The 15,674-nt window shown below is 39.7% G+C and overlaps 1 protein-coding gene across 2 annotated transcripts in view; it reads left to right on the forward strand.

Annotated features, from left to right (window-relative positions):
• CCDC68 (coiled-coil domain containing 68) overlaps nt 1-14,472 on the forward strand; it is a 57,347-nt gene extending 42,875 nt beyond the window's left edge. For both annotated transcript variants that reach the window (XM_008014023.3, XM_008014024.3), the window contains exons 11-12: nt 8,178-8,254; nt 10,600-14,472. In XM_008014023.3, coding sequence (XP_008012214.3) covers nt 8,178-8,254; nt 10,600-10,657 — 135 coding nt within the window. In that variant the 3' untranslated portion in view covers nt 10,658-14,472. The remainder of the gene's footprint in view (nt 1-8,177; nt 8,255-10,599) is intronic.
• The last annotated feature ends 1,202 nt before the right edge of the window (nt 14,473-15,674 follow it).

Raw genomic sequence — 15,674 nt, forward strand, 5'->3', positions numbered from 1 at the left:
TAGCATTATATTATATATTTCATATATATATATATTTTTAAACAGGGTCTCACTCTGTCACTTAGGCTGGAGTGCAGTGGCATGATCTCAGCTCACAGCAACCTCTGCCTCCTAGGTTCAAGCGATTCTCCTACCTCAGCCTCCCGAGTAGCTGGGATTACAGGTGCACACCATGTCACCTGGCTAATTTTTGTATTTTTAGTGGAGATGGGTTTATACCACGTTGGCCAGGTTGGTCTCAAACTCCTGACCGCAAGCGATCTGCCCACCTTGGCCTCCCAAGGTGCTGGGATTACAGACATGAGCCACCATGCCTGGCCTATTTCTTGTATTTTTTATGTAACTAACATTCATTTATTCCATATAAGTTGGGACATAATGGATAAGCAACTAGAATAAGAAAATCACTGATAAAAGTACCATCCCTGGATACTAAAGCAGCATAGTTGGGTATATCTATGTTTTGTGGGAATCTATGTGCCTGTTATATACCTGTGTGTACATACTAACTATAGAATATATATGGCACTGCACTGTGCCTATTGAATTTTTGTTTTTAAACTTTCATTCATTTTATTCATTTTTCCACATCACTAATTATGTAATTACTTCTACACTTAATTATTGAGTGGCTACTACGATATAGGCACTAAATTCCGGAAAACAATGTTGAACAAAATAGACATGAGTCCTGCTCCCTGGAACTTACTGGCTAGTGAGTGAATTTGAAATGCCTCTTTATTCTGGACTAAATTCTTATTGAAACTGTTCCAACAGTAAATCAGCCTATTTTGACTCCAATAGCTTACTGCTTTAATTATTGTACATCTGTAATATGTTTTATGGAGAGGTTGTTTTAGGGTTGGCATCATTCTCAGATCTTTCACTTCATATGGTTCTGGGCTCTGCTCATATCTAATTAAGTGCCCATTCTTGTCACAAAGTCAAGGTGTCAGTGGTACTACTGCTTCTAATTCAATTTTGTGTTCTTTAGTTATGCCTATTTATTTATATTGTTCCCAATGAGGATTTTATCTTCCTAAATAAACTGACAACTTAACCCAGATACTGTACATTATCCAGTTGGCCTGTTGGTTAAACAGTTAGACAAGGAAGATGTATTTGTTTCCCTTGTACTCTGTTTGTATATTCCAAAAGTTAGCAAATAATTACTGACTATTCAGCAATTATGCCACAGAAATAGATGTGTGTCCCTCTCCTTTCATGGAAACTTCTTGGTTTGTGGCAGACTCTCTACAGTAATGCAACAGAACCTCTCAGTGTTATCTTAGATTCTCTGTATGTAGCTCAACCCAAGCCAGTGTTTTCTTTTTTCTTTTCTTTTTTTTTTTTTTTTTTTTTTTTTTTTTTTTTTTTGAGACAGAGTCTCACTTTGTCACCCAGGCTGGAGTTCAGTGGCATGATCTCATAATCTCGGCTCACTGCAGCCTCTGCCTCCCGGGTTCAAGCAATTCTCCTACCTCACACTCCCAAATAGATGGGATTACAAGTGCCCACCACCACGCCTGACTAATTTTTGTTTTTAGTGGAGACAAGGTTTCACCATGTTGACCAGGCTGGTCTAGAACTCCTGACCTCAGGTGATCCGCTTGTCTTGGCCTCCCATGGTGCTGGGATTATAGGTGTGAGCCATTGTGCCCAGACTCAAGCCAGTGTTTTCTAACACTTGTATAAAAAAAGGCTTCCAATAATAACAGTATCTGAGGAGTGACTTTATGTTCTCAATATTTATTTTCTTCAATAGATAAATCTTTCCTTCACAGCAATGGATGTTATTTGCCCATCTGAGCTTTAAAAAGTCCAAGCCATATTTACTTACTTATTCAACAGATTTTTTGTGTGTTTATGGTGTGTCAGGAAATGTTCTAAGTGCTGGGTGTATGGCCGTGAATGTGACAGATTGTCCCTGACTTCATCTTACTTATACTTTGAGGAAACAGACAATAAATACATAAACAAGCAAGTTTACAGCTTGCTGAGGAAGGGCCAAGTTCTCTGAGGACGAGTGGAAGAGTGTGGGGAGTCATAGAGCAACAGGGATTAGGGAGGGCATCTCTGAGCACGTGATGTTGGACCAGGTATCCAAATACCTAAATACAGTGACTTTGAGCCATAGTGATTCCATTTATTTTATTTTATTTTTATTTTGTTATATGTTTTTTAGGGACAGGGTCTCACTCTGTTGCCTAGGCTAGAGTGCCGTGGCGTGATCATGACTCACTACAGCCTCAACCTCCCAGGCTCAAGCAATCCTTCCACCTCAGCCTTCTGCGTAGCTGGGAATACAGGTGCACACCACCATGCCTGGCTAATTAAAAAAAAAAAAATTATAGAGACAGAGTTTCACTGTGTTGCCAGTGCTAGTTTCAAACTCCTGGGCTCAAGTGATCCTCCTGCCTTGGCCTCCCAAAGTGCTGGGATTACAAGTGTGAACCACTTCACCCAGCCTCATAGTGAATACATTTCTATCTTATTCCTGGTGAATGGCTTGTTATAAAGCTTTTAAACTAGAATAAAGTGTTCAGGGGTACACTGTCTTGCACTGCAAATTTAAGGTCACTGCCCATTTTGGAATTCCTGAAATAACAGAAGGGATTTATTCAGTTTATGAAAAATGATCATCAGAGCTTGAACAACCCTTTAAACACATCGACTTTTTAAACCATAAAGACAGCACCACTTTCTCATTCATGCTAAAATCATTTGTCTCTGTTTAGTCATGCTACATATTTTGTTTTCTTTAATCCTCAAAGCTGCTCCAAGAGAGCTATTATTGACTACATTTTGCAAGTGACAAAACTGAGGGTCTGAGAAGTGAAGCAATTTGTTTAAAATCACTCAGGGAGCAGGTGGCAGAACCTGCATTTGAGTCTGCTTAACTTTGCAGCACATGCCTGCCCATCAATATCTGCCTATCTCTGTATCTGGGTGATATGGTTTGGCTGTGTCTTCACCCAAACCTCATCTTGAATTGTAGCTCCCATAATTCCCACATGTTGTGGGAGGGACCTGGTGGGAGATCTTTAAATCCTGGGGATAGTTTCCTCCATACTGTTCTCGTGGTAGTGAATAAGTCTCATGAGATCTGATGGTTGTTTTAAGGAGAAACCCCTTTTGCTTGGTTCTCATTCTTTATCGCCTGCCTCCATGTAAGACGTGTCTTTGCATCTCCTTTCCCTTCTGGCCGTGATTATGAGGCTTCCCCGCCATGTGGAACTGTGAGTCCATTAAACCTCTTTCCTTTATAAATTACCCAGTCTTGGGTACATCTTTATTAGCAGTGTCAGTACAGACTAATACACTGGGTGATTAAATGTGTGTGTGTGTATGTGTGTGTGTGTGTGTGTGTATATACATGTTTGTGAAATATATATGTGTAGCCAATATATTTTTAAACACATGGTTACAACATTAAGTTTGCGTAATCTTTTACATTGATTTTAGTCATTGTCACAGTTACTATATTAAATATTTTCTATTTTACTTCTAGCTTTCAAGTAATGGAAATACATCCTTTTTTCCTGTGGTGGTCTTTCTATCCTAGCAGTTTTTTTCCCCTCCCTATAGGCAATAAAATTTACTCATATAACCCTATCTTTTAAAAAAATCTTTAATTCTTCTTAACCAGTTTTAAATATCACCAGAAAATTTCTGCTTCACTCTACCAAAATTATTTACTTTCTTTCTGTTTTTGCATATCTTTCATCATCTTAATGTACAGCTCTGACACTCATCTTATAGTTATTGCATTTCTAGTTTCTTCACTAAGGACCTGCTCCTTAGGAAATGCATTTTCAGAAATTACTGCATTTTCTAAACTTTGAAGATTACCCTACTCTATATAAGCACCATCATCCTTAAAATTTAATTCTGGAGTGTGTTGCTAAAATATTAAGTATGCAAAAATTATATTCTTTTAGAAAACTATTTCAATAAAGTATCCTTAGATGGAACCATAATAATGGCAGGCATATTCTGGCCAGTGATTTGTAGTTTTTAAATAAAACTCATGCATATACTGTCCTCGTTAAAGGAAAAATCAGAAAAGTCTATGAATCAAGACTAAATGCCTAAATCTGGTAGATGAAACAAATCAGCATGGAATTTAAAATAAATTAAAGAGAGTCTAACATAATAACTCTTATGCTTTTGTATTATTTGGTACTGAATTGGTTGAGAAACTGGGAGTTTATTCTGGGGAAAACCTAAGTAGCTTATACCTAATTGACCAGTCACAGAATATTTTCATTTCAATGGTGCTTGTCATCAAGAGACTGCATTTCAAATTGCTTTGTCAAGTGTAAAGTACTATAAAGAGGGACTTTTTTCTAGGCACATGCTTGGCCTATAATATGTGCCTGCCCTTGTTTGGAGTGTATAATAGATTTATATTCATTATATGAGGAAATCTTCACCATCAATTGATCAAATCTGAAGTACATTTCCCGGGTGAAACTTAGCTTCACTCTTGAAATTTCACAGTGAAATGATGACTGCATGTGAAGATACTGGCTCCATCTTTGAGTTATTATTCATGATAAATGCTGGGAGCTAAGAAGGGGCATAGTCCAAGGCTGACTCTAAACCATTGACTTACTCCAAACCATCAGGTGGGATTTCAGAAAATACCTTGTAGGTCAGGTGCAGTGGCTCTCACCTGTAATCTCAGCACTTTGGGAGGCTGAGGTGGGCAGATCACTTGAAGCCAGGAGTTCAAGAGTAGCCTGGCCAACATGGTGAAACCCTGTCTCTACTAAAAAAAAATACAAAAATTGGCCGGGTGTGGTAGCACATGCTTGTAATCCTAGCTACTCAGGAGGCTGAGGCAGGAGAATCTCTTGAACCCAGGAGGTGGAGGTGGAGGTTGCAGTGAGCCATTGATGGCTGTAATGGGCCATCTGGAGGGGCTATTGCCATTTCACTGGCTGCAGCAGGGAGGCGTGGCAAGGGCTGCATTCTCTTTGGAGCCCACAAGAGCCCCATGCCTGCTGGGCACAGCTGCAGCTGCTTGAACTGTGGCTGCAGACTCAGGAGTCCCTGCACTCCTGGGAGCCCTGGAAGGCCCCCTTTGCCCTTGCAGGCTCTGAAGTGCCTGCTCCCACTGCCTGGCTTCTCCCTGCTGTTGGCACCCTCCCCAGTCTTGGAGCAAAGTTGGGGCCAAGCCTGGGCACTGTCACAGCTCAACCAGGTATGTGCATGTTTGGGTCAGCACTGACATGCCAACCCCCTTCTGCCTCAACCCCCTCCGGACTTTGGGCACCAATAAGCATGGGAAGGAAGCCAAGGGGGTGCTGAGGGCAGTTTGCTGCTGGCCTGAAGGTGCCCCTTGGCACAAACAGCCTAGGTGCTATGAACCACAGCAGAAGGCAGACAGGCTCCTGGGCAGAAGGGGGCAGGTCCCAGTGAGTCCCCACCTTCAGGACAGGGAGGGTCTAAAGGCTGGGGACCAGGCTGCCAGTCCTATGGACTGGAGTAAGAACTTGTGTTGCCTTTTCTGGGCCCACTCATGGATGCCCATGGAGGAATCAGCACATACTTCCTTCCCCTCGGAGGCCATACAAGCCCCAGGCTTAGCCAGAGCTGGGCAGACATTGGGGTGACCAGCTGCAGAGAGGAGCTACGCTCCTGGGCCCCTGGGCCTCCTCTCTGCTGAGACTCAAGCAGATATTGGGACAACCTGCCTGCAGAGAGGAGCCACACACTCTAGGGCTTCCCCTCTGATGAGAGCTGCACAGACGATGGGGCAGTCGCTGTAGAGAGGAGCTACCCTCTCTGTTGATAGCTGAACACTTGGGATTACTTGCCTAGCAGAGAGGAGCTACCTTCTCTGCTGGGAGCTGGACACTTGTCAGGACACCCTAGCTGTGGAAAGGAGCTGCCACCTGCAGGTTTCCTCTGAGCTGCTCAATAAACCTCCTCTTTGTCTTGGTCACCCTCCACTTGTCTGTGTACCTCATTCTTCCTGGTTGCTGGACAAGAACTCAGGACCCACTGGATGCCTGGGCTAAAAGAGCTATAACACAAACAGGGCTGAGACATGCCCCTTGCTCGCCATGTTGCTGGCAAAGAGAAGGAAAGAAGAGCTGTGGCCCTTTGGGCAGCCCAGACCTGGGAGCTCCCTGAGCCAGGGTTGTGACTCTCTTTGGGGCCTTGCAGTTCCTGGCATCTCCAAGCTTCTAGGTGCCACCGTGTACCCCAGTGCCGGCTGTGGAAGCTGCTTGTGGTGCACCTGGTCTGGCTGCAGCCTCGCAGAGCCAGCACCCATGCCAGTACCTGGCGCTGTGTGCCCCACTGCAGCAGCCGGCATGTTTGACTGTGCACAGTGGCTGGACCCCACGCTTGCTCAAACACCCCTCACGATTTCACACCTGACTCGCCCTTGAGAGGCCTGAGACCTAGGCCAGTAGCGTGCAGCCTGCCAAACTGAGTGGACAAAATGAGCCCAACGGACCCAAGTAAAACTTTGGCAAAGGCGCCGCTGGCCTCAAAGGTTTCCGGCCAGAAAAAATTACACCCTGTAACACTGAGATTCCACCACTGCACTCCAGCCTGGGCGACAGAGTGAGACCCTGTATCAAAAAAAAAAAAAAAAAGAAAGAAAAAGAAAAATATCTTTTAAACTGTAATTACATGACTCTCTACGTCTGTGTTCCTAGAAAGGGAAGGGAGCTGGTGTGCTGCTGTTCATCACTTGTCATCGTTCCACCCAGCTACCTTTTGGTGCCAGACACTTTTATATGGGTGTGTCCTTTAAAGACCCCTGACCCGACAGTGCAACCCACTGGCAACTCCGCATTGCTCATGATCCTTCACTGTTTTAAGTCTCACTTTCCAGATCTGGGAAGTGAAATTGCTCGCTTGACTATGTTGTGGAGAAAACACTGGCTCTGGACGGGAGGACACAGCTTGGCATTGAGCTCTGCATGAATAGGATGTGGGGCACTGGAAGTCTTTGGAATTCAATTTGTAGTTATAAAAATAGTACTTGAGGCTGAGCACGGTGGCTGACACCTACAATCCCAGCACTTCGGGAGGCTTAGACAGGTGGATCACTCAAGTCCAAGAGTTTAAGACCAGTGTGAGCAACATGGTGAAACCTGTCTCCACCAAAAATACAAAAATTAGCCAGGCATAGTGGCGCTTACCTGTGGTCCCAACTATTTGGGAGACTGAGTGGGAGGCAGGTTGGAGCTCGGGAAGTGGAGGTTGAAGTGAGCTGAGATAGTGCCACTGTATCCAGCCTGGGTGACGGAGCCAGACAGTGTCTAAAAACAAATAAAAAAAAGGCACTTGGACTAGAAAATCATAACCAACTGCCTTTACGTCTTAAAATCTGTGCCAGGCACTAGTTGAGCACTTGATATATTTTTTATCTCATTTCAAATCTGTGAAGAAGGTGTTATTATTATTACATCTGTAATACAGTTGAGGAAATTAGGCACAGAGAGGTTAAGTAACCTAAATGAGGTCACGTAACCAGTGAGTGACCGTGCTAGGATTTGTACGTGAGAACTTGTGCTCTAACCATTACTCCTGTTCTTAGCTGTTGCATGAACTCCCAGAATTATGAGAGTGATTCCAGATGTAAAATATTATGTTCATATGACACTTGTTTCTTCCAACAATTTACACAAAGTAGGCAGTACGTGTATCATTTACCGCTAGTATAGATATGAAGAAACTAAGGCTTCATAAGAAAATTGAGGCTATAGAGGCCATGAACTTACATTAATAGTAAAGAGCAGATGGGACCTATTTTCATGGGGTTTATAATCAAGAGATTGCAAAAGGAACACGAACATGTGATCGATATTATGGGTATCTTTAACAAGGTTCCCTGAAAGTTCTTTTCATTTGTCTGTATTTTTAAAACTCTGTAAAATAAAATATAGATCCTTCAGCTGTTGAATTTCAGATGCTAAATCAGAATACTATATTTTAGTCACTTTGCAAATTATACATTTTCGGGGAGTATCTGCATCTTCAGAGATAATATTTAGTGACTTTCAGCTGTCTATTTTCTTTGTTCTATAGTATAACTGCAATAACAAACTTACTGCCAAGAAGTGAGGCAGGTGTTGGGTTGAATAGAAGCATTCAGGGTGTAGCTAATAAATATGTTAGTTACTTGATGTCTGCATTTTTTTCAATTTTAGAATAAAGAACTAAAAACCCAGGTAGCACTTTCATCTGAAACTCCTAGGACAAAGGTATCTAAGGCTGTCTCTACAAGGTAAGGTCTTTGTCTTCTTCCACCCCGTCTTCACAACCTATATTGAACATGTTTGACATTCAACCCACTGAAGAAAGATTCCAGTATGTCACTACTTATGTAATCATTTGTTTACTGTCTGTCCCTCAGTTTCTATTCAGAACTGTGTTAATCTTGTTCATCATTTAATCCTCAAAGCCTAACGTAGAAATACTAAATAAATTAATGAACAAATTTAGATATCTCTTTTTTCTTCTTTGCCCCAAAACAAGCCCAATCTGAACTCCAACACCTAGGCACTATAGATCATCTCCTTTATTGTCTTTCCTCTTCTGTTGCTCTATTTTTATGCCATTGATGGACATTTTAACCTTTAATTGTTGGCATTTATTAAAACTGCTATGTTGTCAACTCTAATAAATTATTAATATAAATATCACCAGGGAAAGAATAGTTCTTTTTAATTTCCTGCATTGCTGAGGACAAGGTTCTTCAACAACTATCTAATAATGAATGATTTCAAGTGATGATGACGACCTATTAAAGAAATTGAAATGATGGTTGAAACCAACTAAGTCATTTTTTTAAGTTAAATTTTTGTTGTGGTTGTTGGCAGAATCAGAATCTGGGCTCAAATCTCATTTCCACAAACCCCATGAAATTATCATTTAAAAGAAAACATAGTTTCTAATTACATGTATCATTTAAAAAGTGATTAAAAACTTTCTCTTCTAGCAGCTTTTGAATTTCCCAAGCTAGTCTCTCTTGGGAAGAATCTCATTTTCTAAAACTCTCTTCAGCCCAGTGCCAGAGGTGGAAAAAATCAGACCCACTGTGATTAGCATCAGTCTAGGAATTCAGGAAGATTCTTCTCTCTCTTTAAAACTGTCTGAAACAGTATTTCATTTTGCTAATGATGTACGTAATTAGAGACTAGAAATGAAACTATTAGGATTCAAGTCCTCTAAAATCTTTTGGCCTACAGATGCTTGTTATAAGCTTTTTGGCCACTAGCCCTGCAACTTCTAGGAAATAAAAGAAATGGAGCCCCAGAGGTTTCCCAGGAGGAGATGAAATGCCTACATTTCAGAAACAGGGAGAGTGGAGTCACTTCAGTTGGGGAAGATGTGAAAGGTTTGGACTAGGAGAGCAAGTGTGACATTCCAAGGGAAGGAAGGATGGCTAATATTTTGCTGCCTTCCATCTGTACCATTTTCATTGGGGTGGTGAAGCACTATGGCCAATCATAGCTGCTTGGACCTGGAGGGAATGGGGCCAGAATGGAGCAGACAAAGAAACAGCTGGTTATCTTCATGTGGTAACTACTCTAGTATTGAATGCTGGCACTCTGGTTGGTATATAGGGGTCATGTTGTAGAGAATGACTTCTTTTGCCAACTCTTTAGCTACAGCTATTAATTAGCATTTAACTAATTAATAGTTGAAGGTTTATTGTTCTTTTTCTTCTCCCTGTGACTTGGGAAAGGCCAAATGGGGGAAATTTCCTAACTGCAGTGATGAAACGAGACTGAATGGCCCCTTTGTTCTGTGATTTTTGATAGAAATTCTTGTGTCAATGATATAAAGCAGCAGTCCCCGACCTTTTAGGCACCAGGGCCCAGTTTCATGGAAGACAGTTTTTCCATGGACCAGGGTGGAGAGGATGGTTTTGGGGTGACTCCAGTGCATTACATTGATTTCTATTTTTATTACATTGTCATATATAATAAAATAATTATAAACTCACTGTAATGTAGAATCAGTGGGAGCCCTGAGCTTGTTTTCCTGCAACTGGCTGGTCCTATCCGGGGGTGAGACAGATATTCAGGCATTAGATTCTCATAAGAAGTGTGCAACCTAGATCCATCACATGTACAGTTCACAATGGGGTTCGCGCACCTATGAGACTCTAATGCCATTGCTGATCTGACAGGAGGTGAGCTCAGGAGGTAATGTGAGCGATAGGGAGTGGCTGTAAATACAGATGAAGCTTTGCTCTCTTGCCCACTACTCACCTCCTGCTGTGTGGTCCTATGCCTAACAGGCTATAGAGTGGTACCAGTCCCTGGCCCAGGGGCTGGGCACCCCTGATATAAAGGCAGGACTCACATTTGCAGAATAAAATATGGCCCATTGGTTGCTTGAAAAATGTAAGTGGTAGTTTGGTTTTGTAAATCTGGCTTTACAAATATACAGTGGAATTAACTCTAGAGAGAGACTTGAGTATAAAGATAACTGAAATTAGAAAATTATGTACACATAAAACTTATAGACAAATAGTATTGTGGTAGTTGAGTATGGTGGTCCAGCCATGATCACTAGAGTTTAACATTCTGCATTTTGATCATCATGTTGTCTTTTCTACAGTGAACTGAAGACCGAAGGTGTTTCCCCTTATTTAATGTTGATTAGGTTACGGAAATGAACTGGCTGGCTGAAGATCTGATTTAGAAAGACTGCGTGAGTCTTATTTATTCTCTGCAACACAGCACAAATTTCATGTTAAAATGGCACAATGCCATTATTTACATGGAACTTATTATATACCAATGGCTTTGCAAGAAGATGACATTTCAGAAAATCAAACAAATAAATATTTAACAGATGGACTCTTCAAAACTTACCAAGTAGGTGAAGAAACCAGGTGCCTTCCCATGATGGAAGACGGATTCTGCTTTAAATTAAAAAAACACAAATCTGAATCTTGTTTTCAGATTTTTTTCTACAGGGACTGTTTTAAGGTTATCAACTCTGACTTTTTGATAGTGGTTTTTAAGAGTATAAATAGAAGGGAGAGTATATATGTATGAATGAACATACATTTCCTGCATATATATGTATGAAGGGCATATATATGTATGAATGAGCATACATATTTGAAAACTGACTTTTGGATGATAAGAAAAATCTTACAGTGACATGAGTTCATCTCCTGATCCATTGTTTCTTGGAGAATTATACTCAACTGAATTACGGACAGGAGAAAGAGTGGATTCCTTTTAGCTAATTCTCCAACCCATATGCCTCTCTGAAGTTGAGAGTCATGGCTGCCTCACCACACATCAGAGAATGACTGTTCTTCGGTAGTTCTGGGATTAAAAATTGGTTTCTAGAGGTAACCTGTACACATAAACACACAGGGATGCACATGGCGTCCTCTACCTTTGTGACTAACTTTCTTCTTGATATTTATTAATAGTATCTAAATAAAGTATGGGGGGGTAGAAAAATAATGCTGTTAGCCCATACTTCCATGAAAACGTATTTATTATAGGCTCAAAGGAATAATGACTGCTGTCTGCAGCCAGAAAGAATCTGAATTGATGAATTGGAATGATAGATCTCGTGTTTTTGTGAAAGTTTGCTTAAATTCTGATACATGCCTTCTTTGTAGGTGGAGTTTGTGATTGCAGTGAATAGACCAAATCTGACTTGCAGAAATGCAGACATACAGTCAGGAAAGAACAAACTTCAATTAAATGTATAATGAGAGACCTTGGTCTCCCTAAAGGATGAATTTCCTTTAGGCCTTTGATCTTCCCCTCTAGTGTGTAACTTTAAATATTTGCTCAGGAAAGATGCTGATGCTTTCATAGTGGAATGTGAAATATCAGTATTGTCTATAAAATATTTGAAGATATATAAAAATGAGATGATATAATGTATTTATAAATTTATCCAAGTACTGTAATCCTTGAATTGTTGTGTAACTGTATGTGAGTTTTATGCTTCATGGTATCTTTGAAAACATTTTTATTGCTTGCTTATTTTGAAGGTATATTTATCTGTTAACATTTAGGGCATAGTTACCCTATGCCAGGAACAAGACTAAGCACTTTACTTGCATTAATTCCTTTTATCTTCCCCAAAACCCTCAGAAGCAGATCATACCATTTCTGTTTTACAGAGGAAGATACTGAGAGTGGTTGAGTAATTTGCCCAGCTGCTAACTGTGAAGCAAAAATTTGAGCCTTTTGACTTGGCTATTGATATTCATTCTACTTGCTCACATGGTGGTCTAAGAAATTTCCCAGCTGTAGAAATCTCTCTGTTTTCGCCACTTTAATCAACACATAGCTTCCTGGATGTCTGCCTGTGTTGTTTTGTGGATGACAGTAAGAAATAACAAATACTGATAAAATCAATATTTTGCTGAAATGAGTTGATCTTTCACCAGTTGGACTACCATTGTGAGAACTCAGTTGAGATAAACTTCCCTGCTAAAAATCTGTTTATCATACATTTATTATTTATGACTTTATGTCACATTGAAGAATTTCTTCGTGATACATTTTCAGGCACACTTGTAGGAAAATTAGGACCATGAATCCTGCTTTAAATATTTGCGGTGTAGTAAGAGAATCCATCTTTTACTAGGAGACCAGATTCCTTTAATACCTCATTCATCATGCTGGATTGTAATAAATTTCAGATTTTGGAATGGGCTTATTTAACTGACCTAACAATCTTGATGATCTTAGAATAAGAAAAACTTATTCTAAGGTCAAAAGTAGAAAGACATTGCTAGTTTTTATTTTGATTTCACTATACTCATTTTTGAACATGGAAATACAGTGGTGAAACCACCTATGCAAAAATGATAACAGTGAGAAAATTATGACAGTGAAAGAGATCTGACCTAACTATCTATCTTGCCTCCAAACTGCCCTTGGTCATTCCTGAGTGTGGGCCAAGCTAACTTTGGGAGAAATTTACTTTATAGGTTAAATTATAGTAGCCCTTCCCAAAACTAAATGATTCTCCTGCCTCAGCCTCCTGAGTAGCTGGGATTACAGGCACTCACTATCATGCCCAGCTAATTTTTGTATTGTTAGTAGAGATGGGGTTTTGCCATATTGGCCAGGTTGGTCTCGAACTCCTGGCCTCAGGTGATCCAACTGCCTTGGCCTCCCAAAGTGCTGGAATCACAGGCATGAGCCACCACACCCAGCCCGCTTCTGCACTTCTGATTACCAGATGGCCCCACCTGGACAAGCAACTCCTCTGTGGCTCCCACCCAAAAGCGGACTTAGTGCAGGAGGACCATTTTCCGCACTCCTATGATTGCGTCCCTGACTAGTCAGCATTTCCCATTCCCCCAAGCCCCCTGCCCACCAAACTATACTTGAAAAACCCTAGCCTCTGAGTTTTCAGGGAGGCTGATTTGAGCCAGCTTTAGGTGCATTGAACTCTTTCTCTATTGCAACCCCCCTGCCATGATAAATTAGCTCTATGTAGGCAGAGGGCAAGATAAACACACTGGGCAATTACAGTGGAACATACTACAGATGAGACCTGTTCATGACATCTCCAGGCTCACTCTGGAAATCTTTGGATTTCCTGAGAATACATAAGCCATTTCAGAGACCCCCAAAAGTCCAAATTCTTCAAATATAAATGTGTCTTTATAATACCATCAGCCTCATCATTTATGTGTCACATATGGATTGTTTCCTATATCCACTATCATAAAATTATCATTTGAATTTTTTTTTTGAAAAAAAAAAAGCACTTCTCAGCGAGAAAGCAAGATTACAAGGGGGAATAATATTTATTCAGCTAAAAGAGTACTCCACAGGAAATACGGGAAAACAAACACTAGTTCAGTTTTATTCTAAATAAATGTACTTCTAATTGTACTCTTGAATTTATTGGATAGCAAGGTCTGAGGTGGTTCTGAAATTCATACATGAAGTCAGGAAAAGAAAAGAAACTTAGTTCTACCATGATTACATATGTCGTTACAAATTATCTTTATGAAATGTTTAAACAATTGCTGTAGTATATCTTTCAAATAATTGCTTATAATATGCCTTACCATAAAGAAAATTGATGCTACATTGTGGAATTATTTGGTTTTATTTCTTTTTATATTAAAATTATGCATAAATAAATTAAGTAGTGTTTTGGGTTTTGTGGTGTTTTTTGTTTTCTGTTTTTTTTTTGTTGTTGTTGCTGTTGCTGTTATTGTTGTTGTTTTGAGACGGAGTTTTGCTCTCGTTGACCAGTCTGGAGTGCAAAGGTGCAATCTCGGCTCACTGCAACCTCCACCACCTAGAAAGAAGAAAGAAAGAGAAAGAAAGAAGGAAGGAAGGAAGGAAGGAAGGAAGGAAGGAAGGAAGGAAGGGGCATACAGATTGGAAAGGAAAAAGTAAAACTATCTACTTTTTGCATTTCATATAATTATTGATATAGAGAACTCTAATGAAACTACAAAACTACCAGATATTGTATACTTGAAGTTTGCTAAGGGTATAGTTCTTAAATATTTTCACCCCAACCCCCACACACAAAAGGTAACTATGTGAAGTGATAGATATGCTTATTAGCTTGATTATAGTAATCATTTCACAATGTTTATGTGTATCAAAATGTTATATATCCTAAATATATATAATTTTAATTTGTTAATTATATCTCAATAAAGCCGGAGGAAAAACTGGAAAAAATGAAGTTAACAAGGTCACAGAGTACAAGATTAACATAAAAGGATCAACATATTAGCAGTTGGTGAAAAGACAGACATATCAATGGTTGGAGAAAAGAATCCATAAGTAGGTCCATCTAGATAATTGATTGATTTTTGAGGAAGATGTCACAGCTATCCAATGGAGGAAGGAAAGTCTTCCCAATGGTGCCAGAAATACTGGAAATGTCTGCATTTGGTGGGGGGAACAAATAAGCATTGATCCTTACTGAATACCATACACAATAATTAACCTGAAATGGGCAACATTCCTAGAAGTAAAGCTAAAACTACAAAATTTCTAGGAGAAAACCTAGCAGATTATCTTTGCAATATTAAGTCAGGCAAGATTCTAAAATAGCACACAAAGAACATGAGCCATGAAAGAAAAATTAATTATAATTGAATTTTATTAAAATTCATCTCTTTTGCTTTTTGAAAGATACCACTAGAGAAACAAAAAGTAAGCCATAGAATTAGAGAAAATACAACATATATAGGGTTTGAATCCTGAATACATAAAGACTCTTAAAACATAAATATAATAATACAATAAAAATGGGCAAAAATGATTGAACCATTGCTTTACAAAACAAGATATACAAATGACAAATACACACCTGAAAAATGCTTAATACATTAGCTGTATTAATACAGTCAAATGCAAACTAAAACCACTAAGAGTTACTGCATTAGTGGTGTCTAATACTCTAACCCATTAGAACAACTAAAATTAAAAGGACTTACCCTTACTGAGGATGTGGAAAAACTGGACTTTTCATTTAGTACAAGTGGAAATGCAAAAATAGTACAAACACTTGGAAAACAGGCCTTTTCTTAAAAATTTAAATATGAACTTACCATTTGAGCTAGTGACTCAATTCCTCATTATTTTGCCCAAGGGAAACAAAAGATTCTTTCCACGGAAAGAATTGTATGTGAATTTTTGTAGCACTTTATTTGTGAGAGCCTCAAA

The sequence above is a fragment of the Chlorocebus sabaeus genome, chromosome 18 (genome assembly GCF_047675955.1).
Source record: "Chlorocebus sabaeus isolate Y175 chromosome 18, mChlSab1.0.hap1, whole genome shotgun sequence".
In the NCBI taxonomy this organism is placed as follows: Eukaryota; Metazoa; Chordata; class Mammalia; order Primates; family Cercopithecidae; genus Chlorocebus; species Chlorocebus sabaeus.